Below are 21,963 nucleotides of genomic sequence, written 5' to 3'. Positions count from 1 at the left end.
CCTGCATATTTAGGGTTCAAACTATAGAAATAGGCATTCATGGCCTTTTCATTCACCACATCCAGGAACGTAGGGGCTCTAGGAACACAACCCCCACAAATTCCGGGGGTTGACTGGATAAGCCACCTTTGTCTGACTGTTGCTGTGATTGGGAGCCACATGATTAAAATTGAATTGAACTAAATGAACTGGATGTCTCTCTCTGAGACTGACAAACCCTGACGGCACCTGAATGGTCGTGCTGTCCTAGAGGAGCTGGACTACCTGTGCTGGTTTAAAGGAGTCCAGCCTCTCCAGGGCTCCTGATGCCACTTTGATCCAAAGCAGCTGAAGTGGAGTCGGAGTAGTTTTTGCTTCCTAACTGGACAGAGAGATGTCCTTGATGCTTAACTGCTCTGACTGATTGTTCCCTTAATCCCTTAATTGTTTCCTGTTGAAACTTTACAGTTCATCCGTTACTTTTTCTTCCAAAGTCCTGAACACACACTCATCATGCTGAAAAGGCTGAGAAACATTGTGCCAAGGCTTTTTCAAATGATGACAAAAACCTTTCTCAGTTTCTCTCCACGTTTTCAAACAGACAACAGCGTTCAGCCCCAACTCGACGTGGCACAGCTTCAAACTGTGGATCATCAGCTCTGGAAGGAATCCTGCCCGGAGACTCGTCCAACACAAGCATCCATTATGTGAAACTCAAGCTAAGCTGCAGAACAATCTTAATGTCGTTCATCCTGCGGAAATTTCACCCTGCTTGTCTTTCAGAACGAAGCTTTGGCAGAGAGGTGACATTTAAAGGGCCAGTTCACCCAAATCCGATTCTCATTAAGACGTCTTAACGGTTTCAGTCCTCTCAGAAAGAAAGTTGTTATAGTAAGTAAACCAGAGGTGAGTGAACTGGAACTAGAATATAACTAAATATTAAACCAGTTCTTCTGTTAACAGCTTCTTAAGTTAGAAGTTCAAAAGTTAGTCCAGAGCCAGAACAGTGTTGTCGTCCACCGTCTGCTACATAAAACTATAAAAGAAATATGCACCGAGGCTCATGCTGTCGTGTTTAAGAGTTTTGGTTATCCTTCATTTGCTGTTTTTTATTGTGAAAGTATCTTTTCACCTCATTAAATGTCTTGTCTTTAACTTTGTTCTTTGATGAGTTTAATGTTTCTGTTGTTTTCCTTCGCTCTCTTTCAGATTTTCCCTTTTTTATTAACTTGTTGTCTCCATTTTAAGAAACATCTTTAGTGCTTTAATAAATGCAGCACTTCATGTTTCCTTTCTCTCTTCAACACGTGCCTTTTTATCTTCTGTTTGACTTTGACAAGTTTTAAAGGACATTTGATTTGCATTTGATATGATGACAAAGAAAACAAAAGGAAGAGAGGGAGAGAGCAAAGTGCCCAACGGACACTGAATATAAACTGAGTGTAAAAAGTAGATGGACATGAAAAGGACTCAGTAGAATTAAAAAGAAAGAGACATTAGCTCAGGTGAATGCTGAGTTTGATGCTCTCAGCAGCGTCAGAACTGACTTTTAGTGACAGTTTGACAGGTTTGGTTCATTTACGAGTACAAAGTGTTTGACGTTTCACAAAGTGATGACTAAACAAACTAAACTGAAACAGGCCTGTAGGAATCTATAAATACTGTAAGATGCAGTATATCTTTATTCATCTTCAGAATATGACCCAAATTTAAATGATTTACTCTTGAGTTTCATGCATTTGCTCTTCTGTGCAACAGATTATGATTTTACGGTTTTCAGCTCACCTGCTGTCCTGAGTCAGAGCCTAAACGTTGCATCTCATCACCCTCCAGGAGATGAACTGAAGCGTCATCTGTCTGGTTAGTGTTTCCTCACAGAGAGGGTCTCGTGCACCTTTTTGAGCCAGTCTGAAACGTCTGGAAGGATTTTTATAAACATCCACAACCATGTTTATTATAGCACACTCAAAATCTGTGTTCAATTCAGGTTTTTACACCTCAGTGAGATTTTTCAGTCAGTTCTCAGAGATAATTCTGGTTTTTCAGATGCTGCCTGCATCTCACTGTTAATCATAAGGTGACCTTTGGCTTGAGTGTCTTTTTAAACCGAATGTGACAAAATAACGGCCCAGTTTGAGAGATAGTTTACAAAGTCTGTTAGAACCTGAGAGGTCCGAGTCATTTGGGACTTGGTTGCGCTTCTTTCAGTCGCTGATTAGGTTTATTAAAGATCACGGTTTGGGTTAAAACACAACCCTCAGCAACATAACAGTGACACGGCGCACACCGGCCTCTCGTTACACTCAGTAAAGCTGTAGGTCAGTCAGTCACACTGATTTTGACACATGTGGGCTAACTGCATTTACTAGAGTGACCATATTTTGATTTCCAAAACAGAGGACACTTGGCCCAGTTATGAAGAATTTTAATAATACTGTTTGTTTAAAGAAAATTTTAACATATTTAAAAGATGCCTTCTCTGTGCGGTTAATGAATGGTGAAATAAAAGATGTCATAAAGGCTTTTACAAGTCAACAAGTGCAAAAAAATAAATAAATAAATTTTAAAAAATTGGCGTTTCTAACCTCAGTTAACTTTGTTTGCACGCCACCATTCGTCCAGTCAAATTGGGAATATTTTCTCTGTTCCATGGTTACTTAAGTCTGAGAAATGTCACCATACTGGATTTCATAGCTTCAAGAGAGACAATAGCTTCAGTCTTGGTGCGGCACTGCTGAACTTTTTTAGCTGTGTTAAAGTCTGGAAATGTTTTTTTTGTTTGTTTTTTTTGGCAACACACTAGTGCAATCCATGGATGTGTAGCTATTGTGATGCTTCATAGTATGAAATGTCAGTGCACCTTCTGCTCCAGATACAAGCACCCTCGTTGTCCCAGGTGTAACAAAGAACTCAGTCAACTTACAAGATGAATTTTTGCCTCGCGCAGCCTTTTTAAGTTTTTCTGTGTCCATGTGAGCAACAAGATCTCTGGCACCTTTGTTAGACACACAAATGTCTGTGCCAGCTCTGCACACAGTGCACTCCGCCTCCCATTTATTCCGACTGGGATGGTACAAGAGAAATTTCTTGATGCACTTGCGCTTTGGCATCTTTTCAGCGCACCGCTCTGCGCTCTGTCCCGTCTGTGCGTGGGGAACAACCACTTACACCACATTTCGGGGATGATGTTGCACATATGAGTCCTCTGTAGGCCTGTAGGAAAACCCGGACATTTTCATCCATCTCAAAAAAAAAAAAAAAGGACAGAACATGAAAAGTGGACATGTCCAGGGAAAAGAGGACGGTTGGTCACCCTAGCGTTTACATCTTTCCAGTCTTTATGCTAACCCAAACATAGCTTAACTTTTCTTATTCTACCTGCAGAAAACTACAAAAATGCTTCCACTGAGGCTTCAAATTAATTTTTATCAAATGTTATCTTTATACATTTTACTTCAAGAACAAAATAACAATTCAGACTTTCATAATCTTTTTATTTGCTTCATTTCATACACGTGCATGCTATTTCTCTTCAGTCCAGCTCAGTTAAGGCTCAATTGATTCGGTTCTTGAGCAGACCTTCGTGTTTAATCTCGCCTTATGTAATTTTATTGTTTTGGGTGTTTTATCTTTTTTAACAGCTACATAAAAACTTCATTATCAGAAAGAACAAATTTCCACCCTGGAAGCTGCCCACATGCTCGAATAATAGCAAACTACCGTCCATCACGTAGGTTTGTCATGGAAACCCAAAGCTAATAATTAAAACCAATTTACAACACGATCCCTCCAACTCCTGATTTCTTTAAATTCCCCAAAATCTGATCAAATCCCAGCCCTCCTGGACTTTAGTCCTCCTGTTTATGCTCGATGAGTTCAAAGGTCAAACTTGAAGCGTACAGATCACTCTTGTGTTGCCTTGTTTTAAATAAAAGCCAGATTAAATATGAATGCAGTCATCGTTTCCATATGAACACGTCATGCATGAGGCAGGAAGTGAATCTGAACAGCTTTGATCTCCTGCCTTTAGCAGCTCTTCATCAGCTCTTCATCACAGCTGATGCGGCTCCTTCTTCCTCGTTATCGACGTGTAAGATGGATGCTCCACATAACTATAGTTTATTACACCTCCTTCATCCTCATAATCTATATCGTCCTCTTCAATATCATCAATATCATCATCGTCCAGGCAGCAGCTGTCCCCGTCTGACCCCTCGTCCTCTTCATCCTCCTCTGGCACATTCTCGCAGCTCATCCTCATCTTCTTGCCGTTGTTGTTCCTCACCGACGCCTCCAGAGCTTTCTGGCGACGGTAGAAGTGGGAGAACTTGTTGAAGATGATGGTGATGGGCAGCGCCACCACCAGGGTGCCACCCAGGATGCAGCCGCTTGCCGCCAACTTCCCGACCACCGTGACCGGCACTACGTCCCCATAACCCACTGTGGTCATGCTCACCGTCCCCCACCACCAGCAGGCCGGGATGGTGTCCAGGCCCACATCCTGGAATCAGACACAGAGGGATGCTTTAGACATCCAAGGTAATGATTTTCAGATGTATTAATATTATTATGTAAAGAACACAATTAAATAATAAAATACTTTGTTCTGATAGATTTTATATACCAAAGTTGAAGCTCTAATTTTCAAGAGGAAGAGATAAAGACAAACCTCTGACCACACGGACTAATGTGCTCTTTGAATTGAATCATTAGTAATTACACCAACAGGTGTCTTCCAACATCACAGATATCCCTGAAAAACAGGAAACTGCCACTTCGACTGTTCACTCACTGATATTTTTATTTGTTACAGACCAAAGCAAAGCTAACAGCTTGATTACGCTGTGAAGGATTTATCAGCGTCTAACGACACTAATTAAAGTGAAACACTCTGTGAGCCAAAACCTTTTAATTAGCCAAATGTCATGAAAATCAGCTCAAGGATTTCATTGGCCGGAGGAACACGAGTGAGTATTAACACAAAGAGTTTGTTACAAAGTAAATGAGTAGTTGGTTGAAGTGTGTAGCCATGTTTTCCGTCTTCATACCGTAGCATCCGCCAAACATTTCGCAATGTAGTGTTTGCTATGTTCATCGCCGTGTTAGCATTCCGACATTTATACTGAGAGGAATTCAAACTGCTCAGAAAGTTTTGGAAACATTCAAACTGTAAACTGATGATGGCTGTAAAACCGTACGCCAAACAGACTCATACTGAAATCACTGAAACTAAGATGTTAAACTTTTAAAAGGCAAATTCAAAGAATTTATTTGAACACAAACTAAAAGTGAAATGATTTCCACCAGTGAGGAACGCGACCCCACGTCAGTCAAACTTTACCTCTTCATACTCAGCCGTGTAGGCGATACCCGAGAAGACGGACACTCCCACGGCCAGGTAGAGCAGCAGGATGCCCACCTCACGGTAGCTGTGCTGCAGATAAAACATGGAGGGGTTGAGATGTGTTTGTGCACAAAGCCTCATCTGTCACGATCCAATAACTGAGGTTCAATTTGTGACAGCGTCACAGCCAAACGCCCACCGCCACTCCCGCCCAGCGGGAGAAAACACTCATCTGTGTTTTTTCTTGATGTGAACTTTGTGTCTGCAGCTCGCCTGACAAAAAGTTTGTCTCTGTAAATGTGACTCTACTTCTAAAGTTTTGCACTTCCTCATAAAAACTCATAAAAGAAGGTTTTCTAAGAAGACTAGAAGAGAACGTGTGGAAATACTGATTTCGAAAACTACAAATGTTTGTATTCGACTGCCGCACTCCTCCACCAAGCTGAAAGTCCTCCGTATAATGGATGAGTTCAGTTCCTGGTTTCAGGACATCTAGATGTGAAATCACTTTGAAATAAGAAAATCTCAAGAATGTCAACAGATTATTACAGTTTGATATGTATTTATGACATTTTGACGTGATGTGTCCCGTCTCCTGTAACGTTTTTAGGGAACTCTGCCCATAACTTTTTATAATCCTGCCAACAATCACATGAACTTCTTACTGAAAGCAATGAGCAACACAATCTGACAACACAGCAGAATTTAACACAGATTAAAGTAGGGGTGGGGAACGTCCGGCCTCCGGGCCGCGTGTGAGACCGTTTCAATCGGACCGCAAAGCAATAACATGCATATATTTTATATATGTAACTTATAGCATGAATAAAAAAATATGGGAAAAAAACCCACTGACAGTCATTAGTTTTCTGAGATAAAACAGACGGCTATCTACGTCCAAGTCAAAATCCTGCTCCTCACATACAAGGTCTTAAATAATCAGGCCCCATCTTAATCAATCAATCAATCTTTATTTATAAAGCACTTTTCATACAAAGATGTAGCACAAAGTGCTTTACATGGTTAAAAGCAGCCACCCCCCCCTCCCTCCAACTCACTCCCCACACTCTCATTAACATAAACGATCATGGAATACACTACAACCCCCCCCACCCACATCAACAGGCGGCACACTAAACCCGCAGCAGTAGCCAAAATATGGGACTGGGCTCGCATGAGCCAAGGTGTAGGAACACTATAAGACCAGGGAGCCGTCTGCACGGTGAGGCGCGTTACAAAGACCGAGCCTCCCGAGCTGGGCACTACATTGGCTGAAAAAGGATGTCCACTGCGGCGGAGGCAAGAGGAAAGCCCCCCAGCTAGGCTGAGGAAAGGACCTCCCAACCCAGCAGGCCACGCAGTCAATCACAAGCCCCGGTGCAGAGAGCGCCCTCGAGGAAACACTGGGAGATACTGACTAGAATAGGTATATACAGGATAAAAGATCAATGGGGATAAAATAAATAAGATACAATATGAATATAAATAGAGTAAGAAGATTAAAAAATGAATAAGAATAAAATCAATAAATATTAGGTAAAACCTAAATTAATAATAAATAGAATAACAGGATAGAATAAATAAGCATAAAATAAATAAACGTTAAGTAAAAGCTAAATTAAAAAGGTGGTCTTGAGCCTGTTCTTAAAAACATGTACGTTCTCTGCGGCCCTGAGCTCCTCCGGCAGGCTGTTCCACAGACGAGGACCATACCACTGAAAAGCTGCCTCTCCGTGAGCATGTGTCCTGACTTTAGGGACAATCAAAAGGCCAGTACCAGAGGACCTCAGGGTCCGCGAGGGTTCATATGGTAAAAGCAGATCTGAGAGATAAGAAGGCCCAAGACCATTAAGACATTTAAAAACCAATAAAAGAACTTTAAAATCGATCCTGAAACACACGGGGAGCCAGTGCAGCGATTCTAAAACCTAGTGAGCACTCTGGTCTCTCGTCGGCCTACTTGTTGTTCCTAGAGTATTTAAAAGTAGAATGGGAGGCAGAGCCTTCAGTTTTCAGGCCCCTCTTCTGTGGAACCAGCTTCCAGTTTGGATTCAGGAGACAGACACTATCTCTACTTTCAAGATTAGGCTTAAAACTTTCCTTTTTGCTAAAGCATATAGTTAGGGCTGGACCAGGTGACCCTGAATCCTCCCTTAGTTATGCTGCAATAGACGTAGGCTGCCGGGGATTCCCATGATGCATTGAGTTTTTCCTTTCCAGTCACCTTTCTCACTCACTATGTGTTAATAGACCTCTCTGCATTGAATCATATCTGTTATTAATCTCTGTCTGCATGTTTTTATCCTGTTTTCCTTCTCTCACCCCAACCGGTCGCAGCAGATGGCCCCGCCCCTCCCTGAGCCTGGTTCTGCCGGAGGTTTCTTCCTGTTAAAAGGGAGTTTTTCCTTCCCACTGTCACCATAGTGCTTGTTCATAGGGGGGTCATATGATTGTTGGGTTTTCTCTGTACCTATGAAGCGCCTTCAGGCAACTTTTGTTGTGATTTGGCGCTATATAAATAAAATTGAATTGAATTGAATACAGCACATGATGTACGTTATTACGTGATTGACAACAAAGGATGAATCCTGGCAGCTGTCATGAAAATGAAGGTGGATTCAGAATGCTGCGTGTTCCAGGAAAGATGGACACCTGATTTTTTTCTTTGTTTAAGTGAAAGGCAAGCTGTGCCCAGTTTGTGGCGCGGCGCCATTACAGTTCAAAACATGCTAAACATGATGAGCTGAGAGCTCAACGTTAACGCTCTTCCCCAGAGTTTGAGTCCTTAACAAGCAGCTCTCACACGACCACAGACAGACAGAGAATAACATGTGCAAGTTTTGTGGTGAGTGCATTAATAGCCATGAAACCTCATGAGGCTTAGTAACACGGTACTTTGTAAAAAATGAAATGGCCCCCACCCCTGCTTTAAAGGAAACAAATGTCAGCTTTATTCAAATGAAGAAGGATGGTGCTGAAAAAGAAGTGTAAAAAATAAAGAAATGTGGATCCTTTGCACTATGAAAAACAAATCTAAGAGAAAAAAAACTTTGTATGCAAAAAACAGTCAGTGGAGTAAAAAAATGAGTTATCTGAGAAATGGAGCATTTCCACAAATAAGCAGCAGTAAAAGTCAATTCACAATGAAGCTGGTCTTTTTTCAGAGAACTGCTTTTTCATTAGATTATGCTTTACTTCTGAAATGTTTTGTTTTCCATTTTCAAGATCAAACTAAACATTAAACTAATGTTTTGAGTTAAAGGCTTTTTCATTACTTGATATGCAGGAAAGAGACCAAATAAGCTCTCAGTGCTTCATTTCAAATGCCGGTCACGGATCAGGAACTTTATTAAAGTGGTGCTGCACTTTAATAAAGGCTTTAATAATCCTCTGCTGGAAGGAACAAGCTCATGGTATAGGAGACGAGACGGAAACACAATGTGCAGATGTAATGAAAACCAGGAGGAGCAGCATGGTCCCTGATCCTTCATCAACAACTCCACCTCCAAAAAATGTCAAATAAAACAGAACACATGGATTTTCATAATATCAGATTATGTTCACAATAGAATTGACAAAATATCTAATTTTAAGAAAAATAAATGCTCATTTTGAATTTGATGACAGTAGTCCATCTCAGGATCCTGGGACAGGCCGTGCATTCCCACATGCACGCATCATGAGTCCATAAACATCTGGGAACTCAGGAGACCAGCTGTCACAAGTCAAAGGAGACTCTGAAGTTCTGGACTCTGCATTCACAACCCAGCAACCGACAGAGCTGTTTAACAAGTGTATTTACACAAGGTTTAAAAGGCAGCAGGACCTGAGGCTGATGAATCACAGGACGGTGATTCAGGCGGCTGTTTTGTCAACAAAGGAGAGAAGACTCTGTCAGAGCCAGAGCAGAGGAGTGGTTAGACTATCCTGACATCCTCGGAGGGACGGGAGGAGCGGTGGCGGGTGGACAGGCAGGTAAGTTTCCTCAGTTCCTTTCTCAGTGCACACAGACCAGCTTGGAAATCCTGGGAAAGACGTCTGTTGCAGGTCAGTGGCTTTACAGGTATGCTGACTGATCACAGTCTGAGAGGTTTGGCTCGAGCGGGACTTAAAACTAATCACTAATCCTCAGATGGACGGCATGTGCAGCAGGCGAGAAGCGATTTTCAGTTGGTGTACGTCCGGACTGCAGGCTGCCACTTCAGCACTTGGACTCTATCCAAGGAGCTGTGCTGCGGGAATAGGAAGGCCTTCCCTGGAAAAGTTGTCGTCTGGATGGAAGCATATGTAATACCATCAGAGATGCAGGTTTCTGAACTGAGTGCTGATAACAAGCCAGATGTTCCCTCTGCTCTTTAGTCCAGAGGCCGTAGCATCCATGATTTCCAAATAGAATTTCACATTTCAGTTCGTCTGACCTCAGAACAGTTTTTCACGTTGCCTCAGTCCAATTTTAATCAGCTACGAGAGACGGCGGCGTTTCTGGATCACGTTCCCATACGGCTTCTTGTTTGCACGATAGAGCTTTAACCTGCCGTCCCGCGCAGATGGCACGGTGAGTTGTGTTCATAGGCAGAACCGACCCTGCACACACTGATTTCTCCCAATTCTCTGATTATTTTGATGATATTATGCATCATAGATGAGGAGATATTCACAGCCTTCACAATTTTACTTCTTAGAAACGGTCTCTCTGAGCTTCTCGGTGAATAAACTTTGGGTTTATGAGGTTTACAAAAACATTTTACGCTGCGTCCCAACTTTTTAGGAATTGGGATGGTGCGTCCATTTTCCCCGCTGGTGTCATTGATACATTACACATGATACTAAACATACACAATATACACAAAAAGGTTGCTTGGACTGATTTAGAATATTAAACCAAGTTTCCATCAGATGTTAAAGGTTGCATAAAGAGATTCTGAGCAGATTAATGTGTAAACATGACTTAAAGTGTAAATGTTGCCATCATAGATTGTGCTAGCTTCAAGGCTTTTACAGATGACCTCACTAATCCAACTTATACCTTGAAAGCATGATTTGAATTATAAACCATCCACAGCAATGCTAGCTAATTGGAATTGCTAAGTCATGCGTTTCCGAATGTTGTTTTTCTTCCATCTCAAACACACTGACACAATTCCCCTAAACTCAACAAGTGAACATCAGTGAGATCTTGTGTTAAAAACTGCAGCCCACATGCAAACTTTAGTTTCCTTCCGTTGTCTTTTTTGTGCGTCATCTCCAAAACAGTGTGCATCACATCAGCTGAGATCTGCTCACAATCCATCAACCTGTATCTGAGGCGTCTACAGAAAGGTCAACAGAACAAAATGTCACAAAACTACAAAATAAAAATCAGTCACGTTGTTTGTACGGCTGGTTAATGTCGCTGTGTGTATGGGATCCACACATTACAAAACTTTGTGTGTCTGTGCGAGCAGACAGAGTCCCCACTCACCCGCAGTGTTGCTCCCAGTGATCGCAGGCCTGTCGAGTGTCGCGCCAACTTTAACACTCTGAAGATCCTCATTAACCTGAACACCTGAGAGGACACAGAGTGGACTATGAGTCTGAATCTTTAAAAAGAGTCGAACTCTGGCTGCACGGCAGCAGCTGCAGACATTCACTACACTGATCCAACGGTGGAGTCACGAAGCTTCAAATAACGGGGTCAGTGTACGGACGCGTAATCGCCGCGAGCTTCAGACGGGGTTTTTTCTAATGAGCACAGAAGCCACACCCACCATGAGCTCTAAGCTTTTGTTTGCGAGGAACAGCCAATCGGAAGGAAGTTGCATCAACGACATGTTGGTGTTGAAGACCCTAGCATTAGCTCAGCAGCAGGCCCATTTTATTTTTAGTGCTCTTTAAATGACAGAAAGAAGAGAAGACGAGCTTTAGGGAGATAAGCACAAAGCATTCATGGAAAAATCAGCTTCACATTACTGTAACTCCTCAACCACACTGGGCTACAGAAAAAATGGTTCCTGAAAGATGAGAATCATTTTATAATTTTACAGCCACAATGATAAAATAAGCCCAGGCCCAGTATGATACTGGTGTGATAAAGGGTTGAACAGTGGGTGAACGGAGGCGCCTCATTAAATATAACTGTTTTGAACTGTGAATGACAAAAAGTTACTCAAATGTGAAACGAAACCCTAAAAAAATCCCTGACCCCGATGTTTTAAATTTAAAATGAACTGAACGTCGTTGTTATAAAGAGCAGGTTTTGTGTTGTGGCATTTGAATCTGTTTGTCATTTTAGAAATATTGATAGAGAAATAGCTCCAGTTACACATGTATCATAGTTGTGCACTAATTAGCCGCACAGATCCATGAAATGCTAGACTGTCATTCAGGACCTGGAAATATATCAGACTAATGGAGCTACAATCCATAAGCCTTAGTTTCCTCCTGCTACAGGAGAATCTTAAGTGTGACATTAAGACCTGTGAGCAAGCATACACTCTTACATTGACTTCCTTTATGATTTCTCTTCATCGTGTGTAATATAAAATGAGTGTGGTCCAAGAACTGGTTGTTGTTGCTTGTGTGAGCTCACTCTACATGGTCTGCAGTTATTAATACTGTCTCAGCGTTACAGTTTGAGGCTAGCAGAACCTCCACAGATGGTGCATGTAATATTAACAGTGAGCTCTTTGATGGGACTGATGAGATTTATACTGCATATCAGACACTGTCACCATAAATACAAACTATCACAGCCTTTACTGAGCGATTATGACAAATGTGACGACTCCTTCGTTACATTTTTACCAGAGCAGCATGCGGTCCACATCCACAGCACAGACCTGTATGAGTCGTCCCAGGTTGCCCAGCTCAGACTCGGATCCCAGAGTCATGTCAAAGAGCAGAGTGACGTAGATGGGAACCACAGACACCATGTCAATAATGTTCAGAGGGTGATGGAAGAACTTCTTCCTGTTTGGTGCGAGCAGCAGCCGCGTGACGACCTCAAAGAGATCACAAACACTCAGCGTTTGTCACTGTCCTCTGTGTTCAGCGTCTCTATCAGCACTGACATATTTGGGCCTAATATTTAAGTTTAGGTATTTTAACTGTGCCTGGAATTTGTGTTTGGTCTAAACAAAGTAATAAAATTAAACTGATGCAAGTCAAACCAATTGAATGAAGTATGTAACAGCTCATCATGGTCTGACTTTGCATTCTTTGAGGGGTTTTTTCTTTGTCTCGTGAGTTCCCCGCGTCTTTGTGTGATGTCCTTTGTCTTCCTTTCATTTTACTTCCTTCTTTATTTTAAAGATTTATTTGACGGGACAGCAGTAAAGAGGGGAGAGAGAGCGGGGAAAGATACACAGTAAAGGAACGTGGGCTCAAACCTCAAACTGACGTTCTTCCTGTTTTATTTTGAAGGGTATTTCCTCACTTGGCTTCCATAAGTTTAATTCCCTCCTTGTGTACCTTTCTCTCTCTGCTGTATTTACTCTGTTAGTCTTTGTGAAGTTGTCCCCGTGTCTTCCTTCGCGACCTGTTTCTCTGTTTTTTTTTCACTTCCTGCTCCGTATATTTTCAGAGTGATCCTCTCTGTTCTGTGTTTCCTGCCTTCACCGTGTAGCACGTTGCTATCTTTCAGGAGTATTTAAAGTGCCTTTTCCTTCATCCCTGCAAAGACATTAAACTCTGTGCTGTGTTTCATCTTCCCTTTGATAAATCTCCAGCGTGAGATACATATTTATGATCATTTTAAAGCATATTATCTTTATTGTTTGCTTAACTGATACACAGTTAAGTTTATTACTTTTTTCCTTCTCATTGACATGCATGGGAAATGCCCTTATACACAACCTTAAATATTAGACCCAGTGAGTTTTTAGTGCACAGTAAAACAGTTCACAGCAGGCTTAGTTTTAATCACCTCACCTCGAAGGTGAACCAGCAGGAGCAGAACACCTCCAGCGCCTGCATGGTCGGCTCTTCAATCAACTTTCCATCAGAATCAAAAGTCTGGGAGACAAAAAGGACAGAGGACAGTTTCTAAAAGTGTTTTCAATTAAACATTTAGTGATTTCAAATGTATTAAAATTTGAGAGCCCATTAGATATTTTTATTTTGAAATAATTACAAACAGAAATTTTTATTCATGTATCTTTTCAACGACAGGATTTGCTTTAACAGACATCAAAGGTAGAATGCTCAGTTCAGCATGAACGCTGATCTTAGGGCCAAAGAAAAGAGAAACAGACACATGGTGGCTAAACAGAAACGATCTGTTGTAATAAATGGAAAAGTGATGATATAAGGTGGACTAAGGATAAAAACGTGTTAAAAAATAGACTCAATAAGGCATCAAGAGTTTAAATAAAACACAAGTAAAACAGGGTCAATCTATCTGACTGATTAAATCATTTTATTGGTACTTTATTCTTCTGTAATTATCTTTATGTAAATAGTTGTTCGTGTGTTTTGGGACTTAATCGAGAAAAATCTAAAGCACAGAGAGCTGCGTGTCCAAGCTGTCGATTTACTGGATCATTTCGTTTCCCACCATCACCTTTGGCCACTTACTGAAAGAGTGAGGTCACAAACGAAGGAAATGAACGTCCTCTGCAGACTGTCTGAGCAGTTAAAGGACACACTGGAGAGATTATATCTCAGTTTACTTCCTTAAAAAGCTGGGAGAGCTGGCCAGGACATCGCTGTCCCTGTGACCTGGACCCGGGTACTTTGGTTTTTAGCATCACTCTGTTTGGATGCAAACAATTATCTGTTTTTTACTTTGTTTTCAGTTCATAAGGTTGCTTCAAGCATGTTTTTCTGTCTTTCTCAGAGCGGATTTAAGGCTCTTTGTGAAAGACGTCTTTGGTAACATTAGACGAGTGTAAGTCACACAAAATTATTTTGTCTATTTGATTTCACTGAGTTTGACTCTGAGAGCAAACAAACTGTTTTAATGAAACTGTGGATGAAAAGGGTTAAATACTCGAATTGTCTTCACGTGAGCCTAAATCAGCCCGATGAAGCCAACAGATGCTTCCTGCTGAAAGCTGACTGAACCGTGTTGTTTGGTCTCCACGTTTCCAGCTCGCCGTACCCACCTGATACTCTGGCATGCTGTTGATACACATGGTGGAGATGGATGTGAGCACCACTCCGATGGAGAGCAGACTGAAGAGCTTGCTGGGGATGGAGTATCCCGGGTTCTCCAGCGTCAACCACAAACACTTCCTGATGTTCCCATAACGCACTTCCTGGAAGTGCTGCATGTCTCTGCGAGGGTGGAAAAAGGCAGCGAGTTAATAATTTATTTTAAAAAAGGAGAAAGAAAGTGCAGCTGTGTGTCTTTTACTTGTTTAAGTCGGATATCTCGTCCACAGATGTGTCTACACTGCTGGCGTCGCTCTCATCGTCCCAGCTACGATGTCGGCTGCTCTCCAGTTTGCGGTCGTGGTAACGGTAACTACAGCAACTGTCCAGGAAGAACTCATTGATGCCCCAGTACTCGATCTCCTGGCTGTTCAGGGAATAGAAGCCAAATCAGGGTTATCTATGCAGTATTTAAAGAAAAGTGCAAACTACATCAAAATAAAATGATTTCCATGTGTTTTTTTCTTCATCTGCTTCCAATGTTATTGGTGCACTAAATGGATCCATGACTCCTATAATTATGCTGCATAAACAAAGGACATATGCAAGCAGGCCAAAGGCCTAATTCACGTTAAATCTCTGCTTGTTCTTTCCAGCACAAATATAACACTGACACACCTGAAGATCCACTACAGGATTTGCAGATTTGCTTTGGTGTGAAAACCAGGATGTGTTCCTGAAGGTAACCAAACAGGCTTTTTGAGCAAACTTCAGTTTAAGAAAAGTTAAAGAAAAGTAAAACAAAAACAATCCAACCGTGGAGCTCAGTCTTTGCGTTCATGTCCAGGACACGGGACCAATCAAAGCCTCCACCACCAGCGCTGCACCCTCAGTGACTGTAGATGATGTCACATTTGTGCACAACAGCAGTGCTTCAGTGTGTGAGATCATGAATAAGAGGTGAGATGTTACAACTTAGTCTTAGTAGTTTGGGTTTGTGACTTTTTTAAAGGATCAGCTGCTTAAATTTTACACGATTGAGTTGATGAATTCATTTTACTGTTTATGTTTTTAGGCTTTAAAGTTTTTATGCAAAGCAACAATGAACAGTGAAGTCTGTTAGCAGCTGCTGTGTCTGATTACAGGTCAGATAAACCAAGAAAAACTGAACAGACTAAAACCTTTGTTTGAGTCACAAACGTCCACAATCAGTTACAGCTGGATTGGTATGACAGGTGTAAAGGTTCTCTGGGATGCAGAGGGATGAGGATGTTAAAATGAATGTTGCTCAGACAGACCTGAAGGAGAAGACGCACAGCTCCTCCATGATGTGAAGTTTGCCAGTTTGGTAGAAGTGGATGACGTAAGGGAACAGGCCGGGATTCCTATCAAAGTAAAACTCCTTCTCCTGCACATCATAGTCATCACACACCTATAGCACGAAAGGTGGGAATACGACAGAGGAAGAGTGAAGAAGAAGAGAAGCAGGTGGGCTTTTAGCAAGTCAAGCAAAAATCCATCAGGTCTCGTGTCAGTCGTATCCCGCTCACACCCAAACACCTGCAGTATGGCCTCCTCTGAGTCACATGCCAGCAGCTTTCCCAGTCTGGTGTCTGGGAATTTCTTCAGCGTGCTGGAACAGAGGCTCCTCTTCAGACCTCCGACGTTCACGTGGACGAGACCCTCGTCAGAGTCCTGGTGAGCCCAGCTGGGCAGACTCTCCTTCCCCATGGTTAGATCAGCTGAGACACAAAGACAATGAAATGAACACAAACTGAAAAACACCGCTGTGACACTTTTTAGAGACATTTAATTTTGTGGTTACATTATTAAAAGGATAAAAAGGAAACTGTGAGTCTGATCTATCAGTGTGTTAGCCTGAGTCCTGTAAACATACCCTTTCCAACATATTTACCACATCATGCCAGTATACTCAACCATCTGTCACCATTCATTTCCTTTCACCGCATCCCTGCATGTCTCTGCTGCAACAGTTTCCCTTTGTGTAAGTCATTTGTGATAAAATTGCTGGTTAATTTCAAAAACTGTGAACGTATATGGATAAAACCCAAACAGCCAAGCTGTGCTCAGACATAAAAATCAATTCAGCTTTGAATTAAATCTCCACAGGACACAAACACAGATCTGCAGCAGTTTCTGTGAAGACTTCTCATTATCCCCCCCTCTTGATTCTTGTCTCACATGTGAATCTGTCAGTAAGACACATGAGTGAGGCCGCGAGAGAAAAGAAGCATTAAAATGTAATCATCTTAAAAGGAAAAGACATCAGAGGTGGAAAAGCCAATTCAAAGTGACGTTTCCTAACTTAAATCGGCGTTTTCTGCCGTGGTTCTGCTGGGCCGAAGCTCAGAGGCATTTCTCAATGTTTTTTTTTCAAAGGGAATTTATCGACGCATGGTTTTCTGAGTACACGCGATCTTTACGGTCCAGATTCAGTTACATGAGAGCTGCTTTATATTCGGCAACCGCAGCCTTCTAGTGAGGAGTAAGTACTGCGATTCAGTATCACTAACAATGATAAATAATGCCCCTCTGTTCTACTATCACTCACTCAGACGATCAAGTTTTATTCTTGTTCTTGCATCTATACGTCATGTACAGGTAGAGGAAACCTATGCAGTTCAGGCTGCACAGTTTATCCTTCTCCTCCTTCCTTCTATGAGTCACATGTTCCAGGCTTCAGACTGTGCTAAACACTCAGATTCACACAGTTTTTTCTGCTCTTGGGTCTTTGTGATGTCATAAAGAGTGGACATCTCCACCCATGTCCATCCTGGACATTATGGATGGGGATAGAAAATAATATATTCCCTAAAACCTTCAGTTTGTGATGAGCGACCAATCAGAAACAAGCTGGGAGGAGCTAAATCGTCTGGTTTCAGACAGAGGATGAACTGGAAGTTTCACCATGACATAAACAAGGATTATTTTGAAGTGCGATCACTCAGAGCTATTCTTGGGGCTGGAAATTAGCTGAATACGACCCCTTTGATGACAGACACAACATTTTAATGGAAGCTGTGATCGTTTGACAGTTAATGTGCATCTGACTGAATCATGACTCATCTCTCGCCCTTAATCTTTGTCGTCTTTATCTCAAGCTGAGTCAGCACTCGTCAAACCCCCCATGAAGAGCGTGTAACAAAGAAGAGTCTCAGCTTTATTTTCTGCTCCAAACGTTTGAGCTTCTTTTTAAAATTCTAGCTCCTCTAACTCCACCTGCTGCTCTAAATGCACTTTTAAGACCAGGGGGGCAGAAACTAATATGTAAGTACATAGAGACATTTTCATGTTGACCACAAAACACAACGAGCACTGGCTGAGAGCCAGACTTAATCTAAGCGTAACCACAGTTTGCACATTTTCAAAGTGTTTCTGTGCAAGAAGCAGAAGATTTAAAACGGTTCTTCTGACCTCATGGTTTCTTGCAACTTTCTCCATCAAGTTTAAAAAAAACAAAAAAACCATATATCGATGCAGCCAGAACTCCCACACGTGCTCATTTACTGTACTCCCGGTGCAAACACCCACACAGCGCGCATACTTTCACAACAAAAAGAAGCTACACAATGAAATCAGACAACAGATGAGTAAATTACAAAGTTCACATCAAACCCCCAAAATTGTGGAAAGTGCTGTGATGCTATCAGCGTCTCCCAAATCTTCCTGCTGTGATTTAAGATGTTTTTTAACAATACCAAGGTAACATGACCGCCAGGAAAACATAATTCAGTCCTGTTTAGTTGCCAAGAATTGTATTAATATCGCTTAGCAACAAGTAAAGGTTGTGAGGATGAAGGTGTCTGCAGCACTGTTTTCATTTTCACTCCATCACCGCCAGTTTGAGCTGAGTGTAACTCGTGTTTTTGGAGCTACAATTTACAGCCGTCCCCCAAACACACCACACAACAGTTTATCGTGACACTCTTTCAAAGACCTGTCTGAGGGCTGAGACTTGGCGTCATGTGACGACTAGAGCTGGATATTATACGGCATGTCTGGTGAGGATTCCCCCACAAAAAACGTTTGAACCTGACACTTCATAACTTGTGTTTCTGCACCAATTTGTTCTTTTTTTCACTGATGTCTTTAAAGGGAACACAAAAATCCATCAGTATATATACTGCAGTCTAATAATGTGAGGCTTTAAGGCCATACTGTGTTGCTTTTAAAAAATTATGCTCAGTTATTCCTTGTAATAGTATCCCTGCTGGGTTAACTCGCAGACACATTTCCTCTTCATCTTCTGTGTTTTGACTTTTGCAGTCATCAGTCTGAGCTGACGACGTGTCAGGCTGCTTTTATGTGGGGAAATCTGGTTAAACATGTGTCACATGGTCACATCAGTACTAAACTGTTGTGTATATTTTAAGCCACTTTTAATAGGTCAGATGCACTTCAGACAGAAAATGCTGCTTCCAGTTTGGATTGTGATTGATATTCCCTCAGTGTACACCCTCCTTATATTTCTGAGCCTTTGTGTGGCCGTCCTCTACACACAGAGTGGAGCAGGCAGCAGATGCTGCAGGGGAAACAAAGGCAGCACAGGTGTAAATATCCAAACGGTTGCTTCTCATGTGGTGCTCACTCTAGCAGGACCGAGGACATCCATCCATCCATCCATCCATCCATCCATTGTGAGGCTGCAGTAAGTGCCTCGCTGCAGGTAAAGTGTAGCTATAATGTAATGTAACAAGGTTACAGAGCCTCTAATTACAGAGTGTAGGAAATCGCCCGAGGAATCGCAGACAGGTGTTAACCTAATGTGGACATAATGGCGTTTTAACCAGGACGCTCTGACTTCATCTGCTCCTGAATCTTTCACTGTCTTCCTGCTGGTATTTAATCAGGTTTCTCTTCGCTCAGCTCACTGATTTATGGTCACACGTCCTGGCTATTGTTCGCTTTACCGCAGCTGGAATCTGTCTTCATCCGTCAGCGGCATGTTTGGGTCAAACTCAGAGACGGGTGTAAGAACTCACAGAGCGCTGGACAATAATAATAATAATAATAATAATTCCATGTACGTTACTATATAACGCTCTTTTACACTTGACCACATTTTTAACTCATTCACTGCCAGCCATTGGCAGTGAATGAGTTAAACCCATTGACTCATTCACTGCCATTGACGGCTATAGACGTCAATGGCAGTGAATGAGTTAACAGAAAAACAGATTTTTTTTACATCCCTTTGAATTCGTGTGTAGCTACATGTTTATTTAAAAGTTGTCCATGAATAATTTATGAAATATGATTTCAGTCTGAAAACGCCAACATTACATTCAGCTGCTGAAACATTAGAATCCAGCCACACAGTAATGCACAGCTGATATATTTCGGATATACTTCACTGTAATCTCTGGTCTCCTCTTTGCTGTGTTTGGTTTCTTTGGTGATTTTTAGTTAATCGTATTTATGTGAATGTTTTGTCTCTGCATGGTCATTGTCTGTTTTTTTATGGTCGGTCTTTGTGGTTCTCTCGTGTTTTCTTGTTTCATGTGGTTGGTTTTAGGTTATTTTTCATCCTTCATAATTGTTTATGCTCTCTTTGTGGCACATCCTTGTAAATGCATACATTGTTGTGAAACCACGAGAGTTAACGGTCCCTCTCTGAAGTTGATGCATGTTCAGAAATCCATTTCTAAAGATTCAACGACCGAATGCCTCCATGCATTAAACTGATGAGGCAAGAGTATTTAACCACTGAAAATGGCCTCTGGTGATAAAAGCTGAATGTAAACAAAACTTACAAAATAATCTGAACTCAGGAGTGTCTTACTGGACCTCTTAAACTCATCACACAGCCTTGTGTAAGGAGCTTGGAAAGAAAAGCGACTGGACTTTTCACCTCTCATCCGAGAAGCTTCTTCATTCTAGGGTCAAATGGTGGAGAGTCCCAGATTTAAACTAGAGATGGCACGATACCACTTTTTAATGTCCGATACCGATTCTGATATCATAAATTTGAATATCTGCCGATACCGATATGAAGCCGATATAGCGTATTTTGTAATCAATAAAACTGTTTTTTATAAATATCTCGCTGCATTTTGTATAAGTTCATACTTAAGTTTTAAAAAACACACGACCGAAGCTATTCTGTTATACCCGTATGCAAAAAATACACTACACACAAAACATTTTATAGTTTAGCAACACTGATCAATCTAATAAATTTAAACCTACACCATCCTCCCTATTCTGGTATTTTAAAGAGTAGTTACCTACCTAACTAATAGGGTTGCAAACTCCCAGCAAAAATATTAGGGAACCACCCCCCGCCCTTAATCGATGTAATCAACTTTAATTTAATGCAAATGTAAAACAAATGCACAGAAATCAATTATTTTTCTACAATAATTAAATAGATTCAACATCTTTCTTCAACAGAATTGCAGACTGCACAGATGGTACCAAAGGAAAAAGTACTATAGCTTACTAGGGTGTATATTAGACTTATTAGTTACTATATACAGTAATGGATTTCTATACATTTAATCAGATGACCTCTTTTGTTGTAAGATTCAGATAATTATTTATTCAAAGTTTTTAAATGACATAACAAAGAAAAGTATGTCTTTGTGCCCCCCTCTCCCTGTTAATGCCCTACCTGGCCCCCGACAAAACTGTGCTAGAGCCGCCCCTGCACAGTTACCAGCTGTCAGCTATGTAAAAAAGGATCCTGGTGTTAGTTGTCTCTCAGAAACAGTTCATAACTTCCCTTCAACTCATTCAACTAAAAGGTAAACCTGTTTCTACATCACCTGTTCAGCTCTGATGGTTCAGTAAGGACATCTCCTGGTTTCATCTTCACGTTTCCCTCTCACCACATATGCAAACCGATATCATGACCAGCAGCTTTTATAAATACATTCTGCTGTTGTTTATCCGCTGGTCTCCTCTTTCTAGCGCAAAGTGGGCGATAAACAAACAAGAAAGACGGAACTTGCAGCAGAAAACCCGATCAGCTGATCATTGATCAGTTTCATGTTTGAAGTAATAACAGGAGAGGAAGGGGGAGTGAATGAGAGTAGATGCAACTGCGCAGCAAAGACAGAATAACTCCAGCTTTGTGTCTATTTTTTAATTCTAGCTGAAATACCGGACAAATCGCTTCCTTTTCACCTCAGTATCGAACTCCAATGGTCAGTCCAGCTGTGGCTCAATATATCAGTTGTTAAGCTTAACGTGGAAATACTCTGCAAACATTCAGGGATGAACTTACACACTTGCTTTACTTCTCTGGGATAGTTTTTGCCAAGATGAAATGCTGCGGTTAGGAAGCATGTGGCGAGGCTCCAAATGCTCCAACAGACCGCCGACAGGTGTCGCAGACAACAGTCGCTCTATCAGGTGACACATACTGCTCCGATGCGTCGAGCTGGGTTACGCCAAGTAGCGCGTTTTGTGAGGTGATTTTGTGATACTTCGGATCGGATTAGTGTAGTTGTTTAAAACAACAACTACACTAAAGCTATTCTGTTATACCTGTATGCAAAAAAAAATATTTCATAGTTCAGCAATACTGATCAATCTAATAAACT

At 41.5% G+C, this 21,963-nt stretch overlaps 1 protein-coding gene across 2 annotated transcripts in view; it reads right to left on the bottom strand.

Moving 5' to 3' along the window:
• Nucleotides 1-2,194: 2,194 nt before the first annotated feature.
• The window catches only part of si:dkey-43k4.5 (potassium voltage-gated channel subfamily S member 2), a 29,626-nt gene continuing 9,857 nt past the window's right edge, over nt 2,195-21,963 (bottom strand). The window contains exons 2-10 of one of the 2 annotated variants that reach the window (XM_005946557.2): nt 15,956-16,137; nt 15,694-15,827; nt 14,658-14,822; nt 14,407-14,578; nt 13,232-13,315; nt 12,142-12,303; nt 10,785-10,868; nt 5,321-5,413; nt 2,195-4,480 (exon numbers count right to left, since the gene is read on the bottom strand). In XM_005946557.2, coding sequence (XP_005946619.1) covers nt 4,031-4,480; nt 5,321-5,413; nt 10,785-10,868; nt 12,142-12,303; nt 13,232-13,315; nt 14,407-14,578; nt 14,658-14,822; nt 15,694-15,827; nt 15,956-16,126 — 1,515 coding nt within the window. In that variant the 5' untranslated portion in view covers nt 16,127-16,137 and the 3' untranslated portion in view covers nt 2,195-4,030. The remainder of the gene's footprint in view (nt 4,481-5,320; nt 5,414-10,784; nt 10,869-12,141; nt 12,304-13,231; nt 13,316-14,406; nt 14,579-14,657; nt 14,823-15,693; nt 15,828-15,955; nt 16,138-21,963) is intronic. The other variant, XM_005946558.2, reaches the window with a different exon arrangement.

Source organism: Haplochromis burtoni, unplaced genomic scaffold (genome assembly GCF_018398535.1).
Source record: "Haplochromis burtoni strain Fernald_Lab_line unplaced genomic scaffold, NCSU_Asbu1 Contig_473, whole genome shotgun sequence".
NCBI lineage: Eukaryota > Metazoa > Chordata > Actinopteri > Cichliformes > Cichlidae > Haplochromis > Haplochromis burtoni.
Note: the sequence above shows the minus strand (reverse complement) of the source record. Positions and strands in the feature narration are given on the sequence as shown.